Source organism: Bos taurus, chromosome 1, assembly GCF_002263795.3.
Source record: "Bos taurus isolate L1 Dominette 01449 registration number 42190680 breed Hereford chromosome 1, ARS-UCD2.0, whole genome shotgun sequence".
NCBI classification, from domain to species: Eukaryota; Metazoa; Chordata; class Mammalia; order Artiodactyla; family Bovidae; genus Bos; species Bos taurus.
In genome coordinates, this window is record NC_037328.1 from 52,375,548 (window position 1) to 52,398,899 (window position 23,352).

The 23,352-nt window shown below is 39.4% G+C and overlaps 1 protein-coding gene across 18 annotated transcripts in view; it reads left to right on the forward strand.

Moving 5' to 3' along the window:
- BBX (BBX high mobility group box domain containing) overlaps positions 1-23,352 on the forward strand; it is a 298,089-nt gene that overhangs the window by 242,425 nt on the left and 32,312 nt on the right. For 17 of the 18 annotated variants that reach the window (XM_005201322.5, XM_024990118.2, XM_005201330.5 and 14 more), the window contains 3 exons: positions 4,612-4,692; positions 19,016-20,024; positions 21,026-21,164. In XM_005201322.5, coding sequence (XP_005201379.1) covers positions 4,612-4,692; positions 19,016-20,024; positions 21,026-21,164 — 1,229 coding nt within the window. The remainder of the gene's footprint in view (positions 1-4,611; positions 4,693-19,015; positions 20,025-21,025; positions 21,165-23,352) is intronic. The other variant, XM_005201329.5, reaches the window with a different exon arrangement.

The following is a 23,352-nucleotide window of genomic DNA, read 5'->3' on the forward strand; positions in this document are numbered from 1 at the left end:
CCTCCACTGGCAGACCTGTCACTGAAAGACAGGTTTTAGCTTATTCTTACTTGAAAGGATGTGTATGTCCTGTAAATAGGGGGGGAAAAAATACAAGGAAATGAACAATAGTATAACAAATCAGCATTATACAAGCTATGTTTATGTTAGAAGCAGGTGAGATTACTGAGAGAAAAAGTATGAAGAAAGAGAGGGCTCTAAGAGAGAACCCTGAGGGAGAACATTTAAGGGCTCACTATAGAAGGGGAGAACCACGAAAGAACAGCAAGGAGAGACCTTAGAGAGAGTCTGCAGTATTGGAAATCCAGAGAAGACTCTCAAGACAAAGGTCAGCCATGCCCAGTGCTGCAGACAGTAACGTAAGTTCCAACCCTTTCCCCCAGTTAAGCCAAAAGGCATTTTTATAGAAAGTATATCTTACTGTTGAATCATTCCATGAAAATTTAATTGTTAGGTGATTCTAGAAACGTTGGGCTGCTAAAATACATTGATACACCCCCTACCAGCATGATCCTTTGGAAATCAGGCTTACAGCAACATTGAGCATTTAAAATACTCCCCTGTACCTATAGATAGGTAAAAAATACTTTTAGATAACGAGGAAAAATAGTTCTTACTAAACATTAGGTGGTGGTTTCTTCTGCAAGGCAAGGAATCATTCTCAAGCCTCCATGCAGAACACTGCATGTTAACTCAGCTGACAGGCAATGCATCTGTGAGGTCAGAAGTTCTTCACTGAGCCTCTGGGTGTGCCATGCAGGCATTTGGCACAGGCTTTGTGGTAGTGAACCTACACACACACATGGGCTTTGTGGTATCGAACACACACCCACACACACAGCGTCAGGGAATATAAACCTACAGCAACAAAAGCAACAGCAGAGGGAGCCAGTGAAGAGCTAGAAGACTGTCAAGCTGTGTATTGCAGCATCACCAAGCTTGTTGTGCTCTTGAGGGTATTATATGATTATGTGACAAATTTAATATTCTACAGATTATTAAATTTAATAATTAACCTCTGAGGTTGCAATTTTTCACTTTACTCTAGTTTCAATCTGTAGCTAATTTGGGGGGATTGTATTAACAGAGTTTATTAGTGTTAATAATGATAAATCCTTATAACTAATAATTGTACCGTTGATTGAGGGCATAATATGGGCTGAGCACCAGGCCAGACTCTTTACTAACATAACATGTCATCTTCACAAAAGGAATACGGGGCAGATAGTGTTTCTGTTTTGAAGGTGAAGATGTGGTCTTAATTATTTCCTTCAGTCCACACCACAAAAAGTAATGAAGGCATGTTTGTCTGACACAAAAGCCATGTCCTTTCTATTAATACAGTGTGGGTTCACGTGACTGGTCAAGTTACTCCAAGTTAGTAAGTGTATTAAATGTGTTTGTTTTCTTAGTCTAATGATAAGGTTAGTAATTGAATTCACCTTGTCTAGAAAAAGTAGAAGTGACATATATCAGAGAAAATTCAGCCAGAGGAAAATCTTTAGAAAGCTTCAGCCCCTAAATTGGTCTTCTAAAGAAAAAGGAAGTGATTGGGATGAATAGGGAAGGACTGTCAAAAATGATGGCACCAGGAGGAGAAATCTCCCCTAAAACTTAAATTAATAGCCCTTTCTAAATGATCCGGGTGGCTTATTAGATATTGCCTCAACAAAAGCCTCTTATTCAGCAGGTGTTCTAGGGAGAATTTTCTCTAGCAGTAATGAAGCCCCCAGTCTCTCCTGGAGGGACAGCTCCATGATATTCTCTGTTGGGCCTGGGGTCACCTGTAAGGATATCATCACAAGGCAGGTTTGCCTCCTAAACTGAACTGAGAAATACCTGTCTTAAACTGAGAAAGAATTCCTAATCAGGAGGAATATTAACAGCATAAACTATTGCTAGCTGCTCTAATCAGATGACAGAACTTCTCTAGGAGAAGACTTCTTTGTAAAGATCCTTAAAAATATATGTCCTCAACTCTTTACTGAGTTAAGCTCAAAATTGGAAATTAAGTCTTCCTATAAAAATGAGATAGGACAGTGCTGTTCACTGTTGCAACTGTGCCCAGTTGCAGCTTTACAAAATTTGAAGAAGAGCATGCAGTCACCATGTAATGGTGTGTGTATATTGATGTGCTTACTGAGATTTGTGGTCTTCACAGTTAATCTTTGTACACACTCTTAAGTGCCACTGCCAGTGTTTTATATAAGACTTAGCTTCACCAGCTCTTGTTATATTCGGTTCAGTTCAGTTCAGTCACTCAGTCGTGTCCGACTCTTTGCAACCCCATGAATCGTAGCACGCCGGGCCTCCCTGTCCATCACCATCTCCTGGAGTTCACTCAAACTCAGGTCCATCGAGTCGGTGATGCCATCCATCATCTCATCCTCTGTTGTCCCCTTTTCCTCCTGCCCCCAATCCCTCCCAGCGTCAGAGTCTTTTCCAAAGAGTCAACTCTTCACATGAGGTGGCCAAAGTACTGGAGTTTCAGCTTTAGCATCATTCCTTCCAAAGAAATCCCAGGGCTGATCTCCTTCAGAATGGACTGGTTGGATCTCCTTGTAGTCCAAGGGACTCTCAAGAGTCTTCTCCAACACCACACTTCAAAAACATCAGTTCTTAGGTGCTTAGCCTTCTTCACAGTCCAACTCTCACATCCATACATGACCACTGGAAGAACCATAGCCTCGACTAGACAGACCTTTGTTGGCAAAGTAATGTCTCTGCTTTTGAATATGCTATCTAGGTTGGTCATAACTTTCCTTCCAAGGAGTAAGCGTCTTTTAATTTCATAGCTGCAGTCACCATCTGCAGTGATTTTGGAGCCCCCAAAAAGAAAGTCTGACACTGTTTCCACTGTTTCCCCATCTATTTCCCATGAAGTGATGGGACCAGATGCCATGATCTTCGTTTTCTGAGTGTTGAGCTTTAAGCCAACTTTTTCACTCTCCTTTCACTTTCATCAAGAGGCTTTTTAGTTCCTCTTCACTTTCTGCCATAAGGGTGGTGTCATCTGCATATCTGAAGTTATTGATATTTCTCCTGGCAATCTTGATTCCAGCTTGTGCTTCTTCCAGCCCAGCATTTCTCATGATGTACTCTGCATAGAAGTTAAATAAGCAGGGTGACAATATACAGCCTTGACATACTCCTTTTCCTATTTGGAACCAGTCTGTTGTTCCATGTCCAGTCCTAACTGTTGCTTCCTCACCTGCATATAGGTTTCTCAAGAGGCAGGTCAGACGGTCTGGTATTCCCATCTCTTGAAGAATTTTCCACAGTTTATTGTGGTCCACACAGTCAAAGGCTTTGGCATAGTCAGTAAAGCAGAAATAGATGTTTTTCTGGAACTCTCTTGCTTTTTCCATGATCCAATGGATGTCGGCAATTTGATCTCTGGTTCCTCTGCCTTTTCTAAAACCAGCTTGAACGTCTGGAAGTTCACAGTTTACATATTGCTGAAGCCTGGCCTGGAGAATTTTGAGCATTACTTTACTAGCGTGGGAGATGAGTGCAATTGTGCGGTAGTTTGAGCATTCTTTGGCATTGCCTTTCTTTGGGATTGGAATGAAAACTGACCTTTTCCAGTCCTGTGGCCATTGCTGAGTTTTCCAAATTTGCTGGCATATTGAGTGTAGCACTTTCACAGCATCATCTTTCAGGATTTGAAAGAGCTCAACTGGAATTCCATCACCTCCACTAGCTTTGTTCGTAGTGATGCTTTCTAAGGCCCACTTGACTTCACATTCCAGGATGTCTGGCTCTAGGTGAGTGATCATACCATCGTGATTATCTGGGTCGTGAAGATCTTTTTTGTACAGTTCTTCTGTGTATTCTTGCCACCTCTTCTTAATATCTTCTGCTTCTGTTAGGTCCATACCATTTCTGTCCTTTATCGAGCCCATCTTTGGATGAAATGTTCCCCTGGTATCTCTGATTTTCTTGAAGAGATCTCTAGTCTCTCCCATTCTGTTGTTTTCCTCTACTTCTTTGCATTGATCACTGAGGAAGGCTTTCTTATCTCTTCTTGCTATTCTTTGGAACTCTGCATTCAGATGCTTATATCTTTCCTTTTCTCCTTTGCTTTTCACCTCTTCTTTTCACAGCTATTTGTAATATTGGCTAACACTTGTCATATTGCCAAACACATTTCTGTTCAATTCTCAAAAAAATATTTGTTGACTGCCTTGTTGCTATCTTTTCACAGGGATCCCAAATAATATTTCAACAAAAAATTAGCTAATTGCTTTTTGTTAAATGATACTAAATCTCTTTTCTATATGACCAGTTGCTGAGTTGGTGTTTATATGGAAGTGGAAATGTATAACTTGTTTTAAGGTTATAGAGTTAAATTTAAAGCCTGGAATACTCATACTTGGTATAGTTCAACAGCCACCCAAGTCACACTGGTTTTTTTGTTGCTATTTTTGAGGTTATTTACTGATACTGATTTCGAAATTATAATCCCAAACCTAACGCATTTAAGTTATTTGACACTTGAAAGCAATGATATTCTTATAAACTAAGGAAAGTTCCTGAATGGGTGTGAATGGAGAGCAAAAATTCTGATATCACAATTAATATTCTTTATATGAATTGTTTTCCATATAGATTTCTTCAAACACTTCACACTTGGGTGGTGCTGAACCTGTAAAACGCTGTGGAAAGTCTGCACTCTTTCAACTGGCTGAGGCAAGTTTCTAAGAATACATTATGATAGATCTGCAGTGGTTGAAGTCAGAAAAAAGTTAATCATAACAGTGTTGCCTAAACTGAGCTATCTCACCTGTGACCATAATGTGTGTTGTATATAATTTTCAACAATGAGGGGGGTTCATCTTTAATTTAAGGAAAGTGGACTTTTGCTACTAAAAGTCATCAAGCATTGAAAAAGGTTATCCAGGGAAATAGCAAAATCCTTTCACAGATAGTATTTTAAAATAAGGTCAGTTTTTGTCTCTCTTGAATTGATAAAGTAAGTCCATCCTAAACCCAGAAAAATGGTCTAGGTAATTTTCTCCTTCTCTGATTCTCTTATATTAATAACATCTATAAATCTCTGGAAAGCACTACTTTTAAATCAGGTAGTTGATGTTTTAATTTGGGGGGCTTTTTTAGTGAAGAACTCAAATGACATGTTCTGAAGTCTGGTTTTATAGCATCTCTCAGCTGTGCATTTGATGTGACATGGATATAAAATGCTACTATTCCTTTGGTTGAGTAAAAAAGATGTTTTTGTAAAGCCTGTGAAGGACAGAACTCTCACTTGATGGGAACAGGCAGGGAGGAAGATGCCGGAAGTGATTGTTACTGGGGCGGGCAGGAGGGGGACTTCCTTTGCCAAATTGTGACCACTCTGCCTTAAAGGGAACGTGTAGGACAAATGTCTTTAGCACCAGACACTGTTGTAGCGGTTTTCTCTTTCAGTGAAACAAATTAGGAGGTACAAAATGGGTAACCAAATATCTCCGTTAAACTTTCTCTCTTGTTTTCTGTCTTCCTTCCAGTCAGTTTCAGTTTCTTCTGAGTGTGTGTGTGTGTGTGATAAATTATTTTGAGTTTACTGAACTTAATGGGACAGCCAGTCATTTTCTAAATTTTATGGTAGCTTGTGTCATTAAAATTTAGGAATTTTAACTATCTAAGTCCAGCCAGATCCAAATTAGAAGCATAAACAGTAAAGTATGTAAACAGTGGGACAAACTAACCCAGTTGTATCTGACATGAAGCTGACATGCTTATACATGCTTCTTGTATAAGACAAACTCAGACTCAAAATAGAGGGCTGGGAATAACTAGAAAACTTAGGGAGACCACAGGGAGTAGTTTTTGAAAGAACTGGGTAAGTCAGTAGCAAGGTACTATTTCTGGTAGAACTAAAGTGGTAAAGATCTGGCAATGAGTGTGCCTTTAGAGTTGTAACCATGTCTTCGTAAGCAGGGAAACTATAGGTCATACATTTGTCAAGTATCTAAGACTATATAGTTGGTCAAAATAATTTATTTGAAAGAAATAACTATTTTTCTTAAATTATATGAATGTATAGCCATTTTGGCTCTTCCTGGAGGGGAGGATTGTGTTTATATATATATATATATATATATATATATACGCACAAACTTATACATATGATCTTTTAAATATTAAACAACACTAATCTGTCCTTGGTGGCTCAGATAGTAAAGAATCTGTCTGCAATGCCGGAGACTTGGGTTCCATCCCTGGGTTGGGAAGATCCCGTGGAGAAAGAATGATTTCCCATTCCCTAGAGAATTCCATGGACAGAGGGGCCTGGTGGGCTACAGTCCCTGGGGTCAAAGAGTCGGACACAACTGAACGACTAACACTTTCAACTTTCAATCTATAAAACAAACTAACTTTCAACGTAAATATATATTTATTAGATAGTTTTGTATTGGAAATGTATGGGCCTTAGAGGTGCTTTGCTGTGGGGGGTGCTAGAGCAATGAAAATTCGTCTTTTCATTTTCTTTCTTTGGCACAACAGTCATTAAAAAAAAAAAAGGATTCCCCATTAAATCAGAGCTCATTAAAAAGAACACTCTTCTAATTTGTAGGGATGCATCCCAAATATGAAACAGATGCTATGGTCTAACAGATGTTTCAGTGCTGGTGTCGTAATTTAAAGGGGTAAAATGACTGCAATAAGCCTATTCCAATTATATAGCAAATCAGCTTATACTCAGACTTAGCTTCATATAACATCTGAGTAAAAATATATGCTTTTGATAAAACAGGGTCGGTGAAAAATTATTTACTGAGAAAATCTCACATTATTATTTGCACCACATGAATATGATGCCATAATGCTAATAGAGTGTGTTTTAGAGTAATATCCTAAAGCCTTCCCAGTTTGTAATTAAACATAAATATATGCACAATGGATTAATCAGCATCTCCAAATAATCACCAGTGGAAATATGCTTCCTCAGTTATTTTTTCTTCCTTGTGTAGTTGATGTTCATCTTTTCTTGAACAGAATATAATATTTAATTATTTCAGGTACCTCTTTAGATAAGCATGACAGGGTATTGAAGAGAATTTTTCCTGTGGCCCAAATTGTTGCTGTTGTCAGAAATCCTAAAGAATAGCTTTAAATTCACACATTCCAAAGGGAAAGCCCCCAACAAGCCACCTTCAGTTTGGGCCAGATCTTCTCTCAGGATTTATAAAGAGACAGCCTAACCGAGCTGCCATCCGATCGACCACTAAGGGTTTCCCTTCTTGTCCCCACCCTAACCCCAGGGGTGGGGTGTCACAGGCTGGGCAGTCACCTGGAGTATCATGGCTTTTCTCCTTGTCATGTGGAGGAAAGCAGAGAAGTACTTCCTCTTCTTCACCTCTGGCCTCTGTCAAACACAGTGAAGACAGCTTTGAGAGAAGCCCTGTTAAGGACTGAGTGAAGAAGTGTCTTCTCATGGTTTGGCAAGAAGCAAGCAGCGTTTTAGATATTGATATATTGCTGCTGCCTTCTCCTCTCTGACCAAGCAAAAAGAGAACCAGAGGAAATCAACAGCAGGCAGAGACTTAGAACAGCTTGCTGCGCTCTCTCTCCTGGCATTTGTTGCAAAAACGCATTTGTTTTCCAGGGGCAAATGAACAAGTAGAAGGTAGTTCGACTTAATCAGGCAAGAGGCTGTGGGCCAGTCATGGGGAGAGGGCTGGCCTGGGACTGTCTGATCTCTCATTTGACAGTCTGAGGAACTCCCACTGCAGGAGTGTTGTTCAGCTGGTTTGCACCAGAACAGCTGTCCCAGTACTAAAATACCAAAACACCTCTTATTGTTGGTTAAAAGACTGGGACCCTGCCCCCTGAGGACCTTTGCAGCGACTCTCCTAGCAACTAGAGGGCGCAGCAGGGGGCCTGCAACACCCTGTTCCAGCCCTGACACCACATCCCTTCTGGTTGCTTAGCACTCTGCCTGTTCAATATTTTGTATATCATCTTTGTCCTTGACATCCCTACCAAGGTCGTTCAGTCTTACATGGAGTTAGTAGGAACAAAAACATAACCAGGGCTAGTTGTTTTTACCTCCACCATCCCTTCTTCTGTCCTTTCAACCAGTGGCTTTATGTCTTGTGAAGGAAGGGCCAGGAACCAACCGAAGATGTAACCACTCACCCTTCCCAGCTTCATTCCTGCAGCTGGGCACGGGGGGAGTGGTTGAGCAGCCCTCCCAAAGACAGGCTGTTTCTTACAAGAAAACTCTTCTCTTGGAGAAAAGCAAGAAATATGGTAGGCACATATTTGTTGCTGTGCTTACACCCACTTTAACAGGCAAAAAGAAAATTGGAAGAGGCTGGCAGCAGATAGAGAGGGTCTTAGATTGGCCTGCACTCTCATTGTGAGGACCCCTCCCCTTTCCCAGCACCCAAGCTGGGAGATCCTCCAGCAGAAGGCTCTTTAGGCATTTGATTGGCATTTTAAATTGGGTGGATTTTTAATAGCTGAAAGAGACCTGAAAATTCTGGGATCTATTCCAGTTATTTTTCAGGAATCTACTCCAGCTAGGAAGGGAGATTTGGCACTGTGCTGCTAAGGTCAGGGAATTGTGAAAAATACAGTCTTTTATATTTGAACCTCCAGGAGGTTCATACTGTTCAGTTAATCAGTTAATTGGTGCAGGTACTATAATGTATTGTGTTTCCTTTCCTTTTGCAATTAATTAGGTCAGGTCACATAAAGAACAGCAGAGGAGACTCACAGAGACGTCTTTATCTGTGCATTTTCGCAAAGAAAATGCTACACTTAAAGATATCTGTTACTAAAATTGCTCAGTACAGCAAGTGGAGCAGTTTATTCATTTATTCTGGAAAACAGTTGTTTCTGAGAGCCTATTCCATGCTGTTAACAGTGAGGCAGCTGACGCCACCTGCATAGGGATGTACAGTGAGATAACCTGTGAGCTTTCTTTTGATGTCAGTGGTATTGGAAGACCTTAACTCCAGATCCAGGTTTGGTGTTTGGAATGCATTAAGGGGCTGGAGCATAAGCCTAAAAGTATTACTATTTTACTTCTAATTTTTTTATCTGCAAGTAATTTTTATTATCTATCATAAGATAAAAATGACCAATATCTGTTATCTACAGTGTGTTAGGTACTCTTTCATGTACTTTATAATGTAGTCATTGAATTCTTACACCTGTCCTTTGAGGCCAGTATTATCATCATTCCTCTTTTACACAGTAAAAAAAGGACAGAGAAGTTTCGTGATTCACCTAAGGTCACATGGACAGGAAGTGTTAGAGCATTGCTAGAAATCTAGGCAGTCTCTCCACAGCCTGGGATCTTCAACACTGTGCTATTCTGTCACTTGTTTTAGATAAATATAAAAGACTGTGCAAGTTAGTTGTTATAGGAGTTTGCACGTTATTGAAGGCTCTATGGAAGACAGCTTACTCCTACACATATGTGTATGGCTGAATAGGATGACAGATTGTTCAAGACTGCTGTCAAAGAAATGGAGCTGATATTTCCTTTTTAAAAAGTGATTCTACTTTTGCAACTGCCGAGATACATCTTACACCCTTAAATAAGTGCCTGTTTGCTAAAATACTTTGGGAGATACTGTGAGGACTTTAGGAAATTATAGTGTACACCTCCTGTCCTCTAGGAACCTGTTCTCCGGTTGTAAGGAGATAAAATGTAAAAAGTTAAGGGATAAGAAATAAATTAATGGTGCAAGTGGTTTCATAGGAAATCATGCAATGAGATGAGGAAGCTCAATTTGAGTGATACCCAAAGTGAATGTGTAAAATCAGTAAACGGAGCAGTGGATTCAGCTGGAGTGCTCTGGGGACTCAGCACCGAGGAGGAAGCATGAAGATAGATGGTTCTTTGAAGAAGTTCTTGGGGAACAGAGGTTGAAACTAGCAGCCTTTGGGCCACACCCACCTTTAAGAGATGCTCTGTTTGGCCCACAATTTGTTGACCTGTGTTATATCTTATATTTGAATTAGTGGCTAATACTTTCAAATTATAGATTTCAAGTAAATGCATACTTTTGACTTCTCTTGAAAGCATAGAGGGCCTGGAGACACTGGACCAGCCTCTGCATGAGAACAGGGTGGTCAGAGCTGATAAGTGGCTGCCCCCTTGGAGAGGTGTTTGTGGTACAAATGTCACTGTCCTCTCCTTTCCCTACTGAGTCCAGACTCTGAGTCCAGCAGTCATTGCCAGTATCCATTTGCACTTGTTTGCATTTGCATTCCTCCCCTCCCCGCCCCCTGCCTTTTCTACCTAACCAGCCATACACACTGGAGATGGTGATTTATGCATAATTAAACGGAGAGATGGGGGAGATACAGCGAAGAGATAAAGGCAGGCAGACATGAAATAGGTAGATGACAACAAGTAAATCAGCCGAGCGTGAGTGCAGGGCTGTGCTGGGAGATTTATGCAAGTTGAAGGTAGAGTGTCGCTGCAAGTCAGAATTGGGAGGGTGTTTAGTGTGAAGCAGAGATACTTGTACTTGAAAATAATGAAGGGTGATCGAAGATTTGGAGCAGGGGAGTGCAGTGGTGAGAGCAGCCTTTGAAGAGATTCGCTTGCTGGCTGTGGGGGTGGCAGACTGCAAGGGATCCAGTTGGTTGTGATAACTGAGTCTGTATCAGAGGGAAAGGAAGGGAGTCAGCAACCACTCCAGCCCTGAACTTGAGTGTGTAGGAGAAGGGCTTCCAGAAGTTTGCCCTGATTGATCTTGGAGCCTGACTTCAAGAAAGCTGGATGTTTGTAAACCTGGTGGGGAGCCCCAAAGTAGAAAAGCATGCTGAGGGAGAAGAGATAACTGAGGACATCCAGTACTCAGAGTCTATATGAGGAGATGGCTAGCTAGGTAAATGGTTGAGTTTGGAAAGCAGAAACCCATGTTCCTCTGAGCATAGGAGGAAAGGTGAAAATCAGTCACCATAGGATTGCTGGCTTCATCTGTGTTGTACTTTTCTTCTCTATCACAATTCGTGAAGCAAATCACCTGCTATGGTGCAGCTGAAGAAAGAGAATGCTGGACCTCTCCAGATACACTCTTCATAGATGTAATAAGCAAGATTTGGGGTATGGTGGGTCCCAGAGAATTGCAAAAGTTTTCATTAACCCTACTTATTGAAAAAAAGGAGATGTTTTCAGAGGCCTCAACACCCTAGTTTTTCTTACATTCTAACTTGCAAAAACCACATATGATGAAAATCAAATGGATGGGTAACAATGAATTTACTACAGTAACTATAAAAATTAAATCTTATGGAAAATTATGGCTCACTTTAAGAAAAGCTGAATTATGTTAAAATTACAGAAATTATATAATATATTGATAAAAGTAGGAAGTCTCATCCCTCATGTTAGCATTCCGGCCCCACCACCGGCAGTCATCAGTGGTATTTAGATGTGACTCTGTTTCTGTGTTCTGCTGTGTCCTTGTTCTCCCTTCATCCTGCCGCAGCCCCCTGAAGCCCAGAACCTCAACATGTCGTTCCCGGCTTCACCTACACCCTTATCACAAAACAGAAGTCTATATATAATTACTATGTATTTGAAGGGGCCTTTTATTTGAAGTGGTGCATTTCTTTCCTTTTTGTGCAGTTACAAGTCATTTTTAGAAAACCCTTATGCTAAAACTTTTCATTGTATTTCTAATTACACCAATTTACTTTTGTAGGGACTGAAATATAGCAACACACCTAATGACTTCCTTTAATACCATTGAAGGAGACTTCAGTAGACGGCCTCTTGAAACAAAGGCCATCCCAACCCCATCTAATGTCTTTAAAAATGGTATAGTTCCTGAAGAAATAGCATATAAACATTTAAACCACCATTCCACCTGGCCCAGTTGTTACAGCAAAGCAAATAGTAAGCTATTTAAGATGCACAGATTTTAGTGTTGAGAGACACTTAGACCACTGTTGTGTGACCAGTTATCTTTTATAATAAAGAAAATTGAATTTTCTTAGCAGTGATGCTATTCTTTATTCTGTGAAACCATCAGCCAGTATATTTTTATGGCAAAAACATCCTGATTCTATGTAATTATGGGAGAGATGCACATCTTGGAAGAACACTGCTGAACGTCATCCTGGGGTTATGTCTACACTGTTTTGGCAAATAATAAGCCAGTACAAAATCACTGTAAACATACCTTGGCTGCAAAACATTTGTTTTGTACTAAAAAGCGGAAATTTTGAAATTGAAACTTCTTGATTAGTGTCAGTGGGTCTGTTTTCACACTGCCTTGTTTTTAATTGAGCTGGCTCCTTGATAACAGACAATGAAAGACAAAATATAATTAAGACTGAAATAATATGGTATATTTTGGAACTACATACCCATTTCTTTGTACTAGTTCAGGGCATCTTCTTCTATGGTATTACTTCTTATCTAGTGCACATGATTAATTATTTTTCACTGGTTATTTCACTCAGTCTTTTAAAGCAGGACACTTTAATAAATGAATCTATCTTAACATTTGTTGAAAGGAATGCATTTTGAAACGTCTTTGATTTGAGGAGATAAACGTTTGTTGTAGCACAGATTTGTTATGCCTTTAAAGCAACTCCCCAATAACAAACCCCGAGCCTAAGGTGTGGTCTTACGTGAATTGAAAATGACAGCCTCTCTGAACTCAGGAATACAAAAAAAAAAAAAACCCTCCATTTTATCTTTATAAAGATTTCAATATCTTTATTTTTTTCTCTGCAATCATTTTTGAAAAGGATAGTTTTTTATGTGTCTGTCCAGCATGTACATTCAAAGGATCTAGGTTTCAGCATGATGATTTTTGTTTGTTGGGGGGAGTGAGTTCCATTTCTTCTAGCACATCACTATCAGGCCACTCTGACTACATGAAATAGTAATAAATCTCAGTGTGTTTCCAGTTGTCAGAGGTAAAATTAAAATATTGGTGAGTGATTTTCACGGGTGCTCCTGGGAACCATAACTAAGGACAGTATGATTGTGGTCTGGGCCAAGCCACAGCATGGTCATAATTAGCATTGTTTTTTATAGACTCGTAACTCTTTCCTGGTATTAATCAGAATACATTTTAGATTCATCATTTACCTCGGAACTAATGAACCATTCAATCCAACACAATTATCTTTTGAATGCCTTCATTTTGAAAGCTACTATGATATTCTTGGAGGAGAATACAAAGGTGAACAGGATATATTTTGTGCCCCCCACTCCGAGTTACAGTTATTAAAAATAGAATAATACCTGAGGGAATAGACAGTAGATATCAAATATTTATGCCCAGCATTTGATTTAAAACATTAACATTTTAACTTCTTTGAGTACAGCTGTGGGAGTGCCATCCAGCAGGTGTCCTACAGATGATTTTCCATTCTCACTTTTAAAGAAGGTTATTGTTCTATTTAAAATAATAATAGAAGAATAAATCGTCATTTACTAAGGCATGTTCTGTTTCAAGTCCTGATTAACAACCAACCCTCTACTAAGGGCAGATGAGCTAATTAATAACAGACATTAATCCTGTGCAGTTTTATTCACTTGAGTTCACATTGATTTATGTTCTTCTGTGTCCACTATGTGTGCATCCTTGCATACGTGTATATAATGTCGTTGGTTTGCACTTTCCTGAGTCCCACTGAAGTGTTACATATACACCCAAAAGTAGATGTCACTAAACGATGCTTGTACCCAAAAGGGGAACTGAGCTTGATTGTATCTTTAGTAAGAGATGCTTCTTGAAAGATAATTGATTTAAGATCTTCCTGAATCTAATGTTGTTGGATATGGTTTTCCCCATGGTATAGAGTCGTTCAGCCCTAGAATGAAAAATTGGAGCAGTTGATCTGCGAGGGCCATGATGTTCTATTAATGATACCAGTACGAATATTACTACTAAATAATAGCCAGCATTTATCCTACATGGCATTAGCCCCCAAAGGGGTGGTTGTCACAGTGCATTATTCTTGCTCAGTGCTGGATACCAACTTAAGTGCTATACATGTGCAATTTGCTGAACCCCTCAATATTCCTAAGGCAAGCACTGTATTAATATCCACATTCTAGAGATTGGGAAATTGAGGCACAAAAAGGTTTAGAAAAAAGGAACTAATTGGTGGCAGAGCCAATCCTTGGTCATGGACAGTCTGGCTCTAGAATCCCTGCCTTTTGAAACTGCCTCTCAGTAACAGAATTTGCTCACATCTAGGAGTGATGGCCGGAGAAGGCAATGGCACCCCACTCCAGTACTCTTGCCTGGAAAATCCCATGGATGGAGGAGCCTGGAAGGCTGCAGTCCATGGGGTCACTGAGGGTCGGACACGACTGAGCGACTTCACTTTCACTTTTCATTTGCATGCATTGGAGAAGGAAATGGCAACCCACTCCAGTGTTCTTGCCTGGAGAATCCCAGGGACGGGGGAGCCTGGTGGGCTGTCGTCTATGGGGTCACACAGAGTCGAACATGACTGAAGTGACTCAGCAGCAGTAGCAGCAGGAGTGATGGCATGTTCTTTGGTTTTTTGTTTGTTGTTGAGTCACTAAGGCATGTCCAACTCTTTTACATCTTCTAAGAGGTACTAAATCCATAGCTGTTCCCGGGTTCTGTTGATGTCATGTGAAAATATAGACTGCTATTTCCTAGAAACTTTTGAAAATCACTTCTAATCATATTTGAACTCATAAAAAAGAAGATGAAAACTGGGAATTATTGGAAGTCTCCCCGCTCCACCCCCACAGTTACTGTCTAATGTGTGTCCCCAGGATCTCTGTGTCCTGTATGCTGGCTTATATCTCAAGTGGCCCCAGACTCCCTTTCCTGGTTACCCGTGTCCCCTGATTTCCACCTGGATTCAGCCAGTGGGAGACTGGCAGAAAAATTGCGGGATGGGAGGAAGAAAGAATCTGGGGTTGTGCAGGAAGGGGTGAGAAGGGATAGGGGTAAGCAAAGACAACATCTCTTTCATGTATCCAGCGCCCAGGAGCTTGGCCCACCATGGGTCCATCTTCCACCAAGGACCTAGCTCCTGGGCTTCATAGCACTCCTTCCCCCATTTGTCCTGCCATGGCTCCCTGCTGTGGCTGATCCCTGGGTTACCTCACCACCTCCTGTTCGGGTTTTCCAGTTCTTCATAACTTGTGTAATCAATTCATTCCAAGCCATAAATTCCCTTGGCTAGATATGCCTTCCGTTGTTTCTGTTTGTGTACTTAGTCCCTGACTACTGCACAAGCCACCCTCATTTTCTATTTCCTAAGCTTAAAAATAGGCTGAGAGAATGCTGTTGGCATACTGAGTCCAGATTTCAGCAAAACTTCTGACAGGTCATCTTAAACGATGTTCTTGTAAGCAGAATGGGAGGAATTTAGAGTGGATTATTAAACATTCTTAGGTTGCTAAAGTTTACTAATGTTCAAAATCAATCTGATTGGAAGGGCTCTAAAGGTTTGTCAGAAGGCTGTGTCTTTGGCTGTGTCCTACTCAACATTATTACCAAAGATTTGGACCAAAACATAAAAAGCAACTTTATCAAATATGTGTATAAGACCAAACTGGAAGGTAATTTCATTCAGATTTTGAAAGGATGTACTTTGTAAGGAAAAGTGAAAAATCTTACATCTAGGTACAAAAAATATAAACATATTGAATGGCAGAGACCAAGCTCCCCAGCATAGCATGTGGGTAGTCCAGAATTTTAATTGACTACAAACCTAATCCAAGCCAGAAATTTGACCTGTTTTTTAAAATTTAAAAAAAAAAAACAAAACAAAACAGTGGGGCAAGTTCATCTTTGGTCCCCATTAGAAGATTAAGGTTGATATCAACTGACAAATAGTTTCACTTTTCACCTGGAGTATTACAGGACAGCTAGGAACTTAATCTAAGAAAAATGAGTGTTTTCCAGACTTACCGTCATTTGCGAGTTTTATTTGCACACATTCATTTATTTTTGCCTCATAACAACTCACTGGAGGATGTACTGTTGCCATTTCTCAGCCTTTATATCCTCATATGGATTTAAGTATAAGCTCCGAGGCTCACTGTGTGGCCTTGGGCAAGTACAGTGCTCGCACAGGAACCCACTTTATTTCAATCAAGTCCATTCTCAGTTCAGGATGACCATACTGCATATAGATAAAAGGGACCCAACTTTTAAAAGGCCAGGAAGCCTTTACATATTATGAGCAGTTTGCCCGGGGGAGAGACTCATGGGAGCATAAAGTCTGTCTTCTAGAATTTGGAAGTCTGTCACATAAGAGAATGAGTGAATTGATTTAAGTGGCTTCAGGGAACAACCAGGACTAATAGGGTTACCTTAGATTTTGGGCCTCCCTGTCCATCACCAACTCCCGGAGTTCACTGAGACTCACGTCCATCGAGTCAGTGATGCCATCCAGCCATCTCATCCTCTGTCATCCCTTCTCCTCCTGCCCCCAATCCCTCCCAGCATCAGAGTCTTTTCCAATGAGTCAACTCTTCGCATGAGGTGGCCAAAGTATTTTAGTATTTTATTAAAATGAATTTCTATACTAGGAAGAATGTTAAATTAGATAACATTAGATAATTAGATAAGTCTAGAGCAACACTCAACTCTGAGAGTCTGATTTCTGTGTGTTTTGGGTTTTGGTTAGTGAGATTTGTGATTTGTAGTTATTTGTTTTATTGTTATAATTTAACTTCCAGCCATATAATTGTTTTCCTTGTAATTTAAAATTAGAATGCTCTATTTATGAAAGAACTTTTAAGAGCCTGAAACAAGGAAGGAAAGCTTGACTACGCTCAGTGTAATTACCTTCCCAAGAAATATTATGCTATTTCCTGGAATATGTCCCCAGAGTGAATGTCTGCATTTGTTCCATTTCATTCCTAGCTATAGAATCCTATCAGGGGTGATGAGGAGCATCATTCTGAAATATATTGAAGCTGAGAATAGAGTTTGCAAAGTGTTATTGGGTTTGCTAAGATGAACCTGTGCAAATGCAAACCATTGGTTCACCACTGTGAAAATCAAGGCCTGTGTGGCAAAGGTCCCTGAAATGACTTATTAAAGGCCACCAGAGTGATAGTGCTTGGAAACTATAAATTTTACCTTGATGATGCCTTTCTAGCCTTCTTGCCAGAACTAGCATAGTGTCTCTCCCCATTTGGGACAGTTAGATTCATGAAGGACTAGTATATTTGAGAAAGTAAAATAAAAATTATTTCAAAATTAAGACAAAAACAGCAGATCTCCCCTGAGAGTAAAGCACACAGGGAAGATGAATGTATCAGTATTTCAGAATTACATTTTGCTTTGATTTTTTTTTTTTTTTCTGGTTGGGTTTAATAAAGGGAACTTCTCAGTCTTCATAACTGTTTGCTGAGGCCTAAAAGTTAACTGATCTCCTGAGAAAGACAGCTCTGTTGTAAATTTGTAGTATTTCAGATGTTTGCTGTGAATGATCCTAAAGGACTGGGTACTCTCATCACCTTCATTTCTTTAAAGAAACCTCACACTGCCTGCCTTCCCCCAGCCTTTCACCAGTTTCTTCCCAGATTAATTAATCATACTATAATTCTTATGGAAGGATTTGAGATGCCCTGAAATTACTAAGGGAAATAATGAGGTGAAATAGTATCTGATGTTTAATTCAATGTATTATCCATTTTAAAATGGATACTTTAAAAAATGAAATCTTTATAGCTGTTAACAATCTCTGGCAACTTGCCATTCCATAAAATGGTGATTTTTCTTTTAAAACAGTTCAGTTTCCTACTCATGTACTTAATGTTGGGGGCTCAGCATGCCCTAATAGTCTTTTTCCTCTAAATTGACAGTCAGTGCAAAGTAGATAAAATGAGTAATGGCTAAGAATTCCTGTGCTGCCATTGGTCTCATCAGCCTTGTCACTGTGATGAATTCCTCAGAGGTGCTGGGGGGCTGGGGTGGAGGCTATCAGGACAGCGTGGGATGGGCATTACTGATCCTTATACCTTTAGTGGATCTGGCACCTGGGCACCTTACAGGGAGTGTTTCTGAGTGAAAACCTAGGTATTGAAGATGAATTTTACAATGAACTATAATTTCCTTTTTTGAAAATAGCTTCAGATTGCAGTTTCAAAGTACCTAGAGCTGCTGCAGAGGAAGATGGCAACAGTCTCCTTTAATGTCCTATATGTGAAATTTGGGGAGTTTAAAAACTAACCAAATTGCTGCCAGATCTGTTTTGATACTCAAAAATTTTCATATTTTAGGGAAAGTGATATAGTATATGTATCTTACAGTATGCCATTCATTCCTCCAGTATATATTCAAATTCATGGAGATTTGATAGCCAAAATATGTATAGTCACGCTGAGATAAATTAGCAGTGCAAAGCATTTTCATTATAGTTCTGGTCAGAATTTACAGTCATGTAAGTTCGGATCAGATCAAGTTTGCTAGCAAGTTTTTTAAAGAAAGCAACCTACTACTTATGTTTCAGAGCTTTCATCTTATAATTTCTAATTTCAAGTGATTAGGTAGAAATTGTTGCTATTTCCCTCATGTTTCCCCAAGAAAAAAAGAAAAGGTAAATATCTGAATAGAGTTTGGGGATGATTTACTAAGCACTGCCATGCACGCATCATCTCACTTACACCTCACAGGATCCTCTGAGATAACTATCATCATCGTTTTTATCTCACAAAGGCAGCAGAGGACTGAGGGCTGAAATGACTCATTGTAGATACAGAGTTAGCAAGGAGCAAAATTGGGACTCAAGCCCAGGTCTTACAAATCTGGCTTCCCCCCTCCTTTTACCAAATTTCATTTTCATATGAAAAGCTTCATCAGAAACTGGAAGATGACAATTTGAGTGTGTGTTCCTCCAGAGCTGAATGAATATATTATGAAACTTTCATTAATTTGAATGTTAGTTTTTCAGAAGTGGACTTGTTATTGTAAAGTTTGAAATTTGTTTTGAATTTTTTTTTAAGGATGCAATTTAAAAGTTTAAGGTAATTTCAGGTATGCAATAATGTGTTTTGTTCTCATTGTGTTTAACTGTTTAGATGTGCCTGGCATCAGAGGGGGTGAAGATGGAAGAATCAAAGCTAATAAGAACAAAAGAATTAGATGGTGGAAGAATTAAAGAATTGGAGAAGGGAAAGGAAGAAAGAGACACAAAAATGGAGAAAACGGATGAAGCCAGGTTACAGAAAGAAGCAGAATTTGAAAAATCAGCTAAGGAAAATGTAAGAGATTCTAAGGAAATAAGAAATTTTGAGGAGCTGCGAATGGATGATATAATAGGTATAAAAATGGAAGCTCCCAAAGAAATTAAAAAGGAAGAATTAGAGGAAGATCAAAAATGTGGTCACTTCCCTGATTTTTCCTACTCTGCCAGTAGCAAGATAATAATAAGCGATGTTCCCAGTAGAAAGGACCACATATGCCATCCTCATGGAATCATGATCATCGAGGATCCCACAGCACTAAGCAAACCAGAGAAGCTAAAAAAGAAAAAGAAGAAAAACAAAATGGATCGACACGGAAATGATAAATCCACACCCAAGAAGGCCTGCAAGAAGAGGCAGTCCTCGGAGTCAGATATCGAGAGTGTCATGTACACCATTGAGGCTGTGGCCAAGGGAGACTGGGGCATCGAGAAGCTTGGAGATACCCCTCGCAAGAAGGTCCGCCCATCCTCCAGTGGAAAGGGGAGTATTTTGGATGCCAAGCCACCAAAGAAAAAAGTGAAATCTAGAGAGAAGAAAATGTCAAAGGAGAAATCCTCAGACCCCACCAAAGAGTCAAGACCTCCAGATTTTATCAGCATTTCTGCCAGCAAGAACATTTCTGGTGAGGTGCCAGAGGGTATAAAAGCAGAACCATTGACCCCCACGGAGGATGCGCTACCACCCACCCTGTCAGGACAGGCCAAGCCTGAGGACAGTGACTGTCACAGAAAGATAGAGACTTGTGGCTCCCGGAAATCGGAGAGGTCTTGCAAAGGTGCTCTTTATAAAACCCTGGTGTCTGAGGGCATGCTCACCTCTCTGCGAGCTAATGTTGACAGAGGTAAGCGACTTCTCAAAATCTGGAAAGAACATGAAAACCTAGCAGAATTCCTCCTTTAGAGGTATTGAGAAGCAATTAAGACTACAGTAAAGAACATTAGTATCAAAATAGTATCTTAGACTTGTATGAGTCTTTGTGGTTTATAGAATATATACATTTGTCATTTTACCGTATGTTTTAGCACCACAGAGGAATGTTTCTATTCATTTTAGACATAATTCTCAGAATGTAAGTGTTCTAAGTTACTCCAGTCTTTTTCCTTTTTACTGGTGTCAGCTGACTTTTTGTTTTGAAGGATCAGTATTGCATGTGTAGAGCTCTTAGTCTGGTTTTTAACTGATGGAAATACTTTTCAGAATCACGCAGGTATGGTTGACAGACTCTTGACCTGTAGACTCTAGAAACAAGAAATGTATCTAGCCCTCCCCGCTAGATAATCAGAACTGTAATTGAAGTGAATAGCTCTTTAATACATAACAGTTCCAGAAACTAGTTAATGTGTATACCTTTATTTCATAGAGGGTTTCATGTACATTTATCTATTTTAAAATATAGTATCTGACTGGGGGACTACCTCTTGCCAAACTAAATTCCAACCATAGATGTGTATGAAAATAAGTCTCACAAATCCTGAATGGAGATCCTTAAGGGTACATATTGCTCCAGGGAGGTCATTCCACTAAGTGTTGGGGAAATTAGAATTAATAATGTGCAGCAGTAAAGGGCTCCCACACCTCAGGCTGATTCTGTAATGGAAAAGTAAATAGTAGTTAGTCTTTCTCATGCATCAAGTAGCACCTGTTGAGTTATGAGACTGTGGATCTCAGTCTGTAAGTTACTTTTTACACATTCTGTTACTGAAGGTGGTCCTGAGTTCTCTGAAATAGTTAAATAGCATCATGCAAATAGTGCCTAAGGGGTCAAGAGGTCACTTATGAAGCAATTAAGATGATTTCCTTTCCACCCCAATATGCCAAGCACACTCTTTTGAATTTCCTTAGGGAAACGAAGCTCAGGAAAAGGAAACTCGTCTGATCACGAGGGGTGTTGGAATGAAGAAAGCTGGACATTCAGCCAGAGTGGGACCAGTGGAAGCAAGAAGTTCAAGAAGACAAAGCCAAAGGAAGACTCTGTCCTTGGGTAAGTGCCTGTGGGCACAGTCAGCCGTGCAGCACAGACCACACGTGCAGTAGTATTAAGTTTTCAAGGTAAACAAATCACTGACAGCTTATTCTTTGAGTATTCAGTCAGTACTTACTGTGGTCTTAGTAAACTCATGAAGAAATACAGATCATCTTGTGATTCCTGCTGTTAGCATGGTGTGTGAGTAATAGTGTCTTTCATGTTTTAATTATGGTACAAAATGTGTAGATTGTAGACTTAGGCCTGAGTTTCAGTTGAAGTCCACCTTGTATTATTAGTGGTGTGACATTGTAAATCCTTTCATATCACCAAGATATAGTTCTGATCTGAAGTTTATGATGAATATCACATGTTTATACTTTGCTAATTTTATATACTCTATGTACTTCATATAATATTTATAAAGGTTATGTACACATTTATAAAATAATGGCAGCTGAGAATGTGCATAAAATTATGTTCCTACCTCTAATCTTGTTTTGTTTAAACCATGTTCTAATGCTCTAAGGTAAAAATATTAGATTGCATATTCTTTCAATACAGAGAAATTTCAGCAATTAATTATGTATTAAAATGCAGTATCAAGAAGGAGCATACACTGAGGTAAAATAATTAAGAATTCTTTTCTTTTTTATTATATAAGACAGACTCCTAATACTAAGCTTAACATAAAGCATTTTGATAGGCAATGTAATACTTTATATTGGTGAAAAAAAAAGCATCTGTATATTCAGTCGTACTGTCCTTTGGCTTTCTCATTAGCCGAATTTGAAAAGAATACAGTGAATAGAAATGAGTACATTTTAATGTATTTTCCATAAGTATGTTAAAGGTATGCAGATTTTATGCATTAGGAGTATTACATTTGTTTTATCCATAAATATTTGCATTTCTTTTTGTGGGATAATGTACTTTGTCAACTGGACATTGCAATGCTTTCAGGTCTGGTTAATCTTAAGGCCCTCATTACACAGTGGGAGGGTGGAAAGTATTTCTCATGAGGATGATTCCTCAGTATTATTTATATTGAGATGATATATTTATAACTATATATTTTGTTCTAATATTTTTTAAAGTCCAAAGTTCAGATTATTTTGCCGACATTATGCTTAAACAGTGACATGAAAAGCCTCACATTTGTCATTGTCAAGCACAGAAGTATTTGCAGGATTTTCTTAAAAAGTGACAATTGAGCATTAGAGCCAGTGCTCTCCATCTTCTGGAATTACCACTGTCCTGTAGGTCTACACACTGAGAGAGGTATAGGTCTTATGGCAGACAGTGTGAAAGCCCAAGGGAATAAATAATGCAGGCCTGAAGGCTCCCCAGCAGAAAGTTCTCTGGTGCTTCTATTAGAAACTCCTGAATGTTTTTACCAGTCTTCTCTGAGGAACAAGAAAAGTGAAACAGTCTTTTGCAAATCTGTTCCTGAAAAGAGATTGGGGTGTTTTTGTTTTAATCGTTTCTTAGGAAGCCACATGTGTTTAACTGGGGGTGTGATTTTCTGCAGGCTAAATCAGTGGTACAACTCTGGTCTTTCCCCCTCTCCCTTCTTTAAATATTGGCCTGTCAGAATCAGATTGTTTGGGCTTGCTTTATTTGGAACATGCCAACATAGTTCATGAGCAGTGAAAAATGCCACATCTGTCAATCTTCTCTGAGATTTCTAAATGAGTATTTTAAACCTTTTTATCACAGAAAATGTGCTGTTTAGTTACCTGTGGCCAAGGAAAATTCACTCTGTATTGGCAGTTCTACTTTTATAGACTTCTTTAAGAAAAACATAGGTAATTATTCTAGGTGAAAAAAGGCAGGGGAAAGTCCCAAGGGACCTAAGGAGTTACAGCTTACATTTTCGTATTTCTCTTTTGGTTATCCAGAGTATCTAAAAAATTCACGTCTTATAGATAGCTTTCTGACAGCAACTGATTAGTATCAGATATTATCTGATTTTCCAGTACTATAATTTATTAACTGAAATGAGAAAGGAAAATTTTACTAAGGGAGGAACATCACCCACAAGCCATCACCTTTAACTGCTTTGTTAGAACTTAGTAATGGCCTTTTTCAGGGGGGCCTTTCTGATGATCATCTGACTGTCCTATTTGTGCTCCCCATTCTTGTACATTCCTCCAAGACTGAGAAAAGAGTCTTAGGTGAACACACCTCAAGTACATTTCTCAGG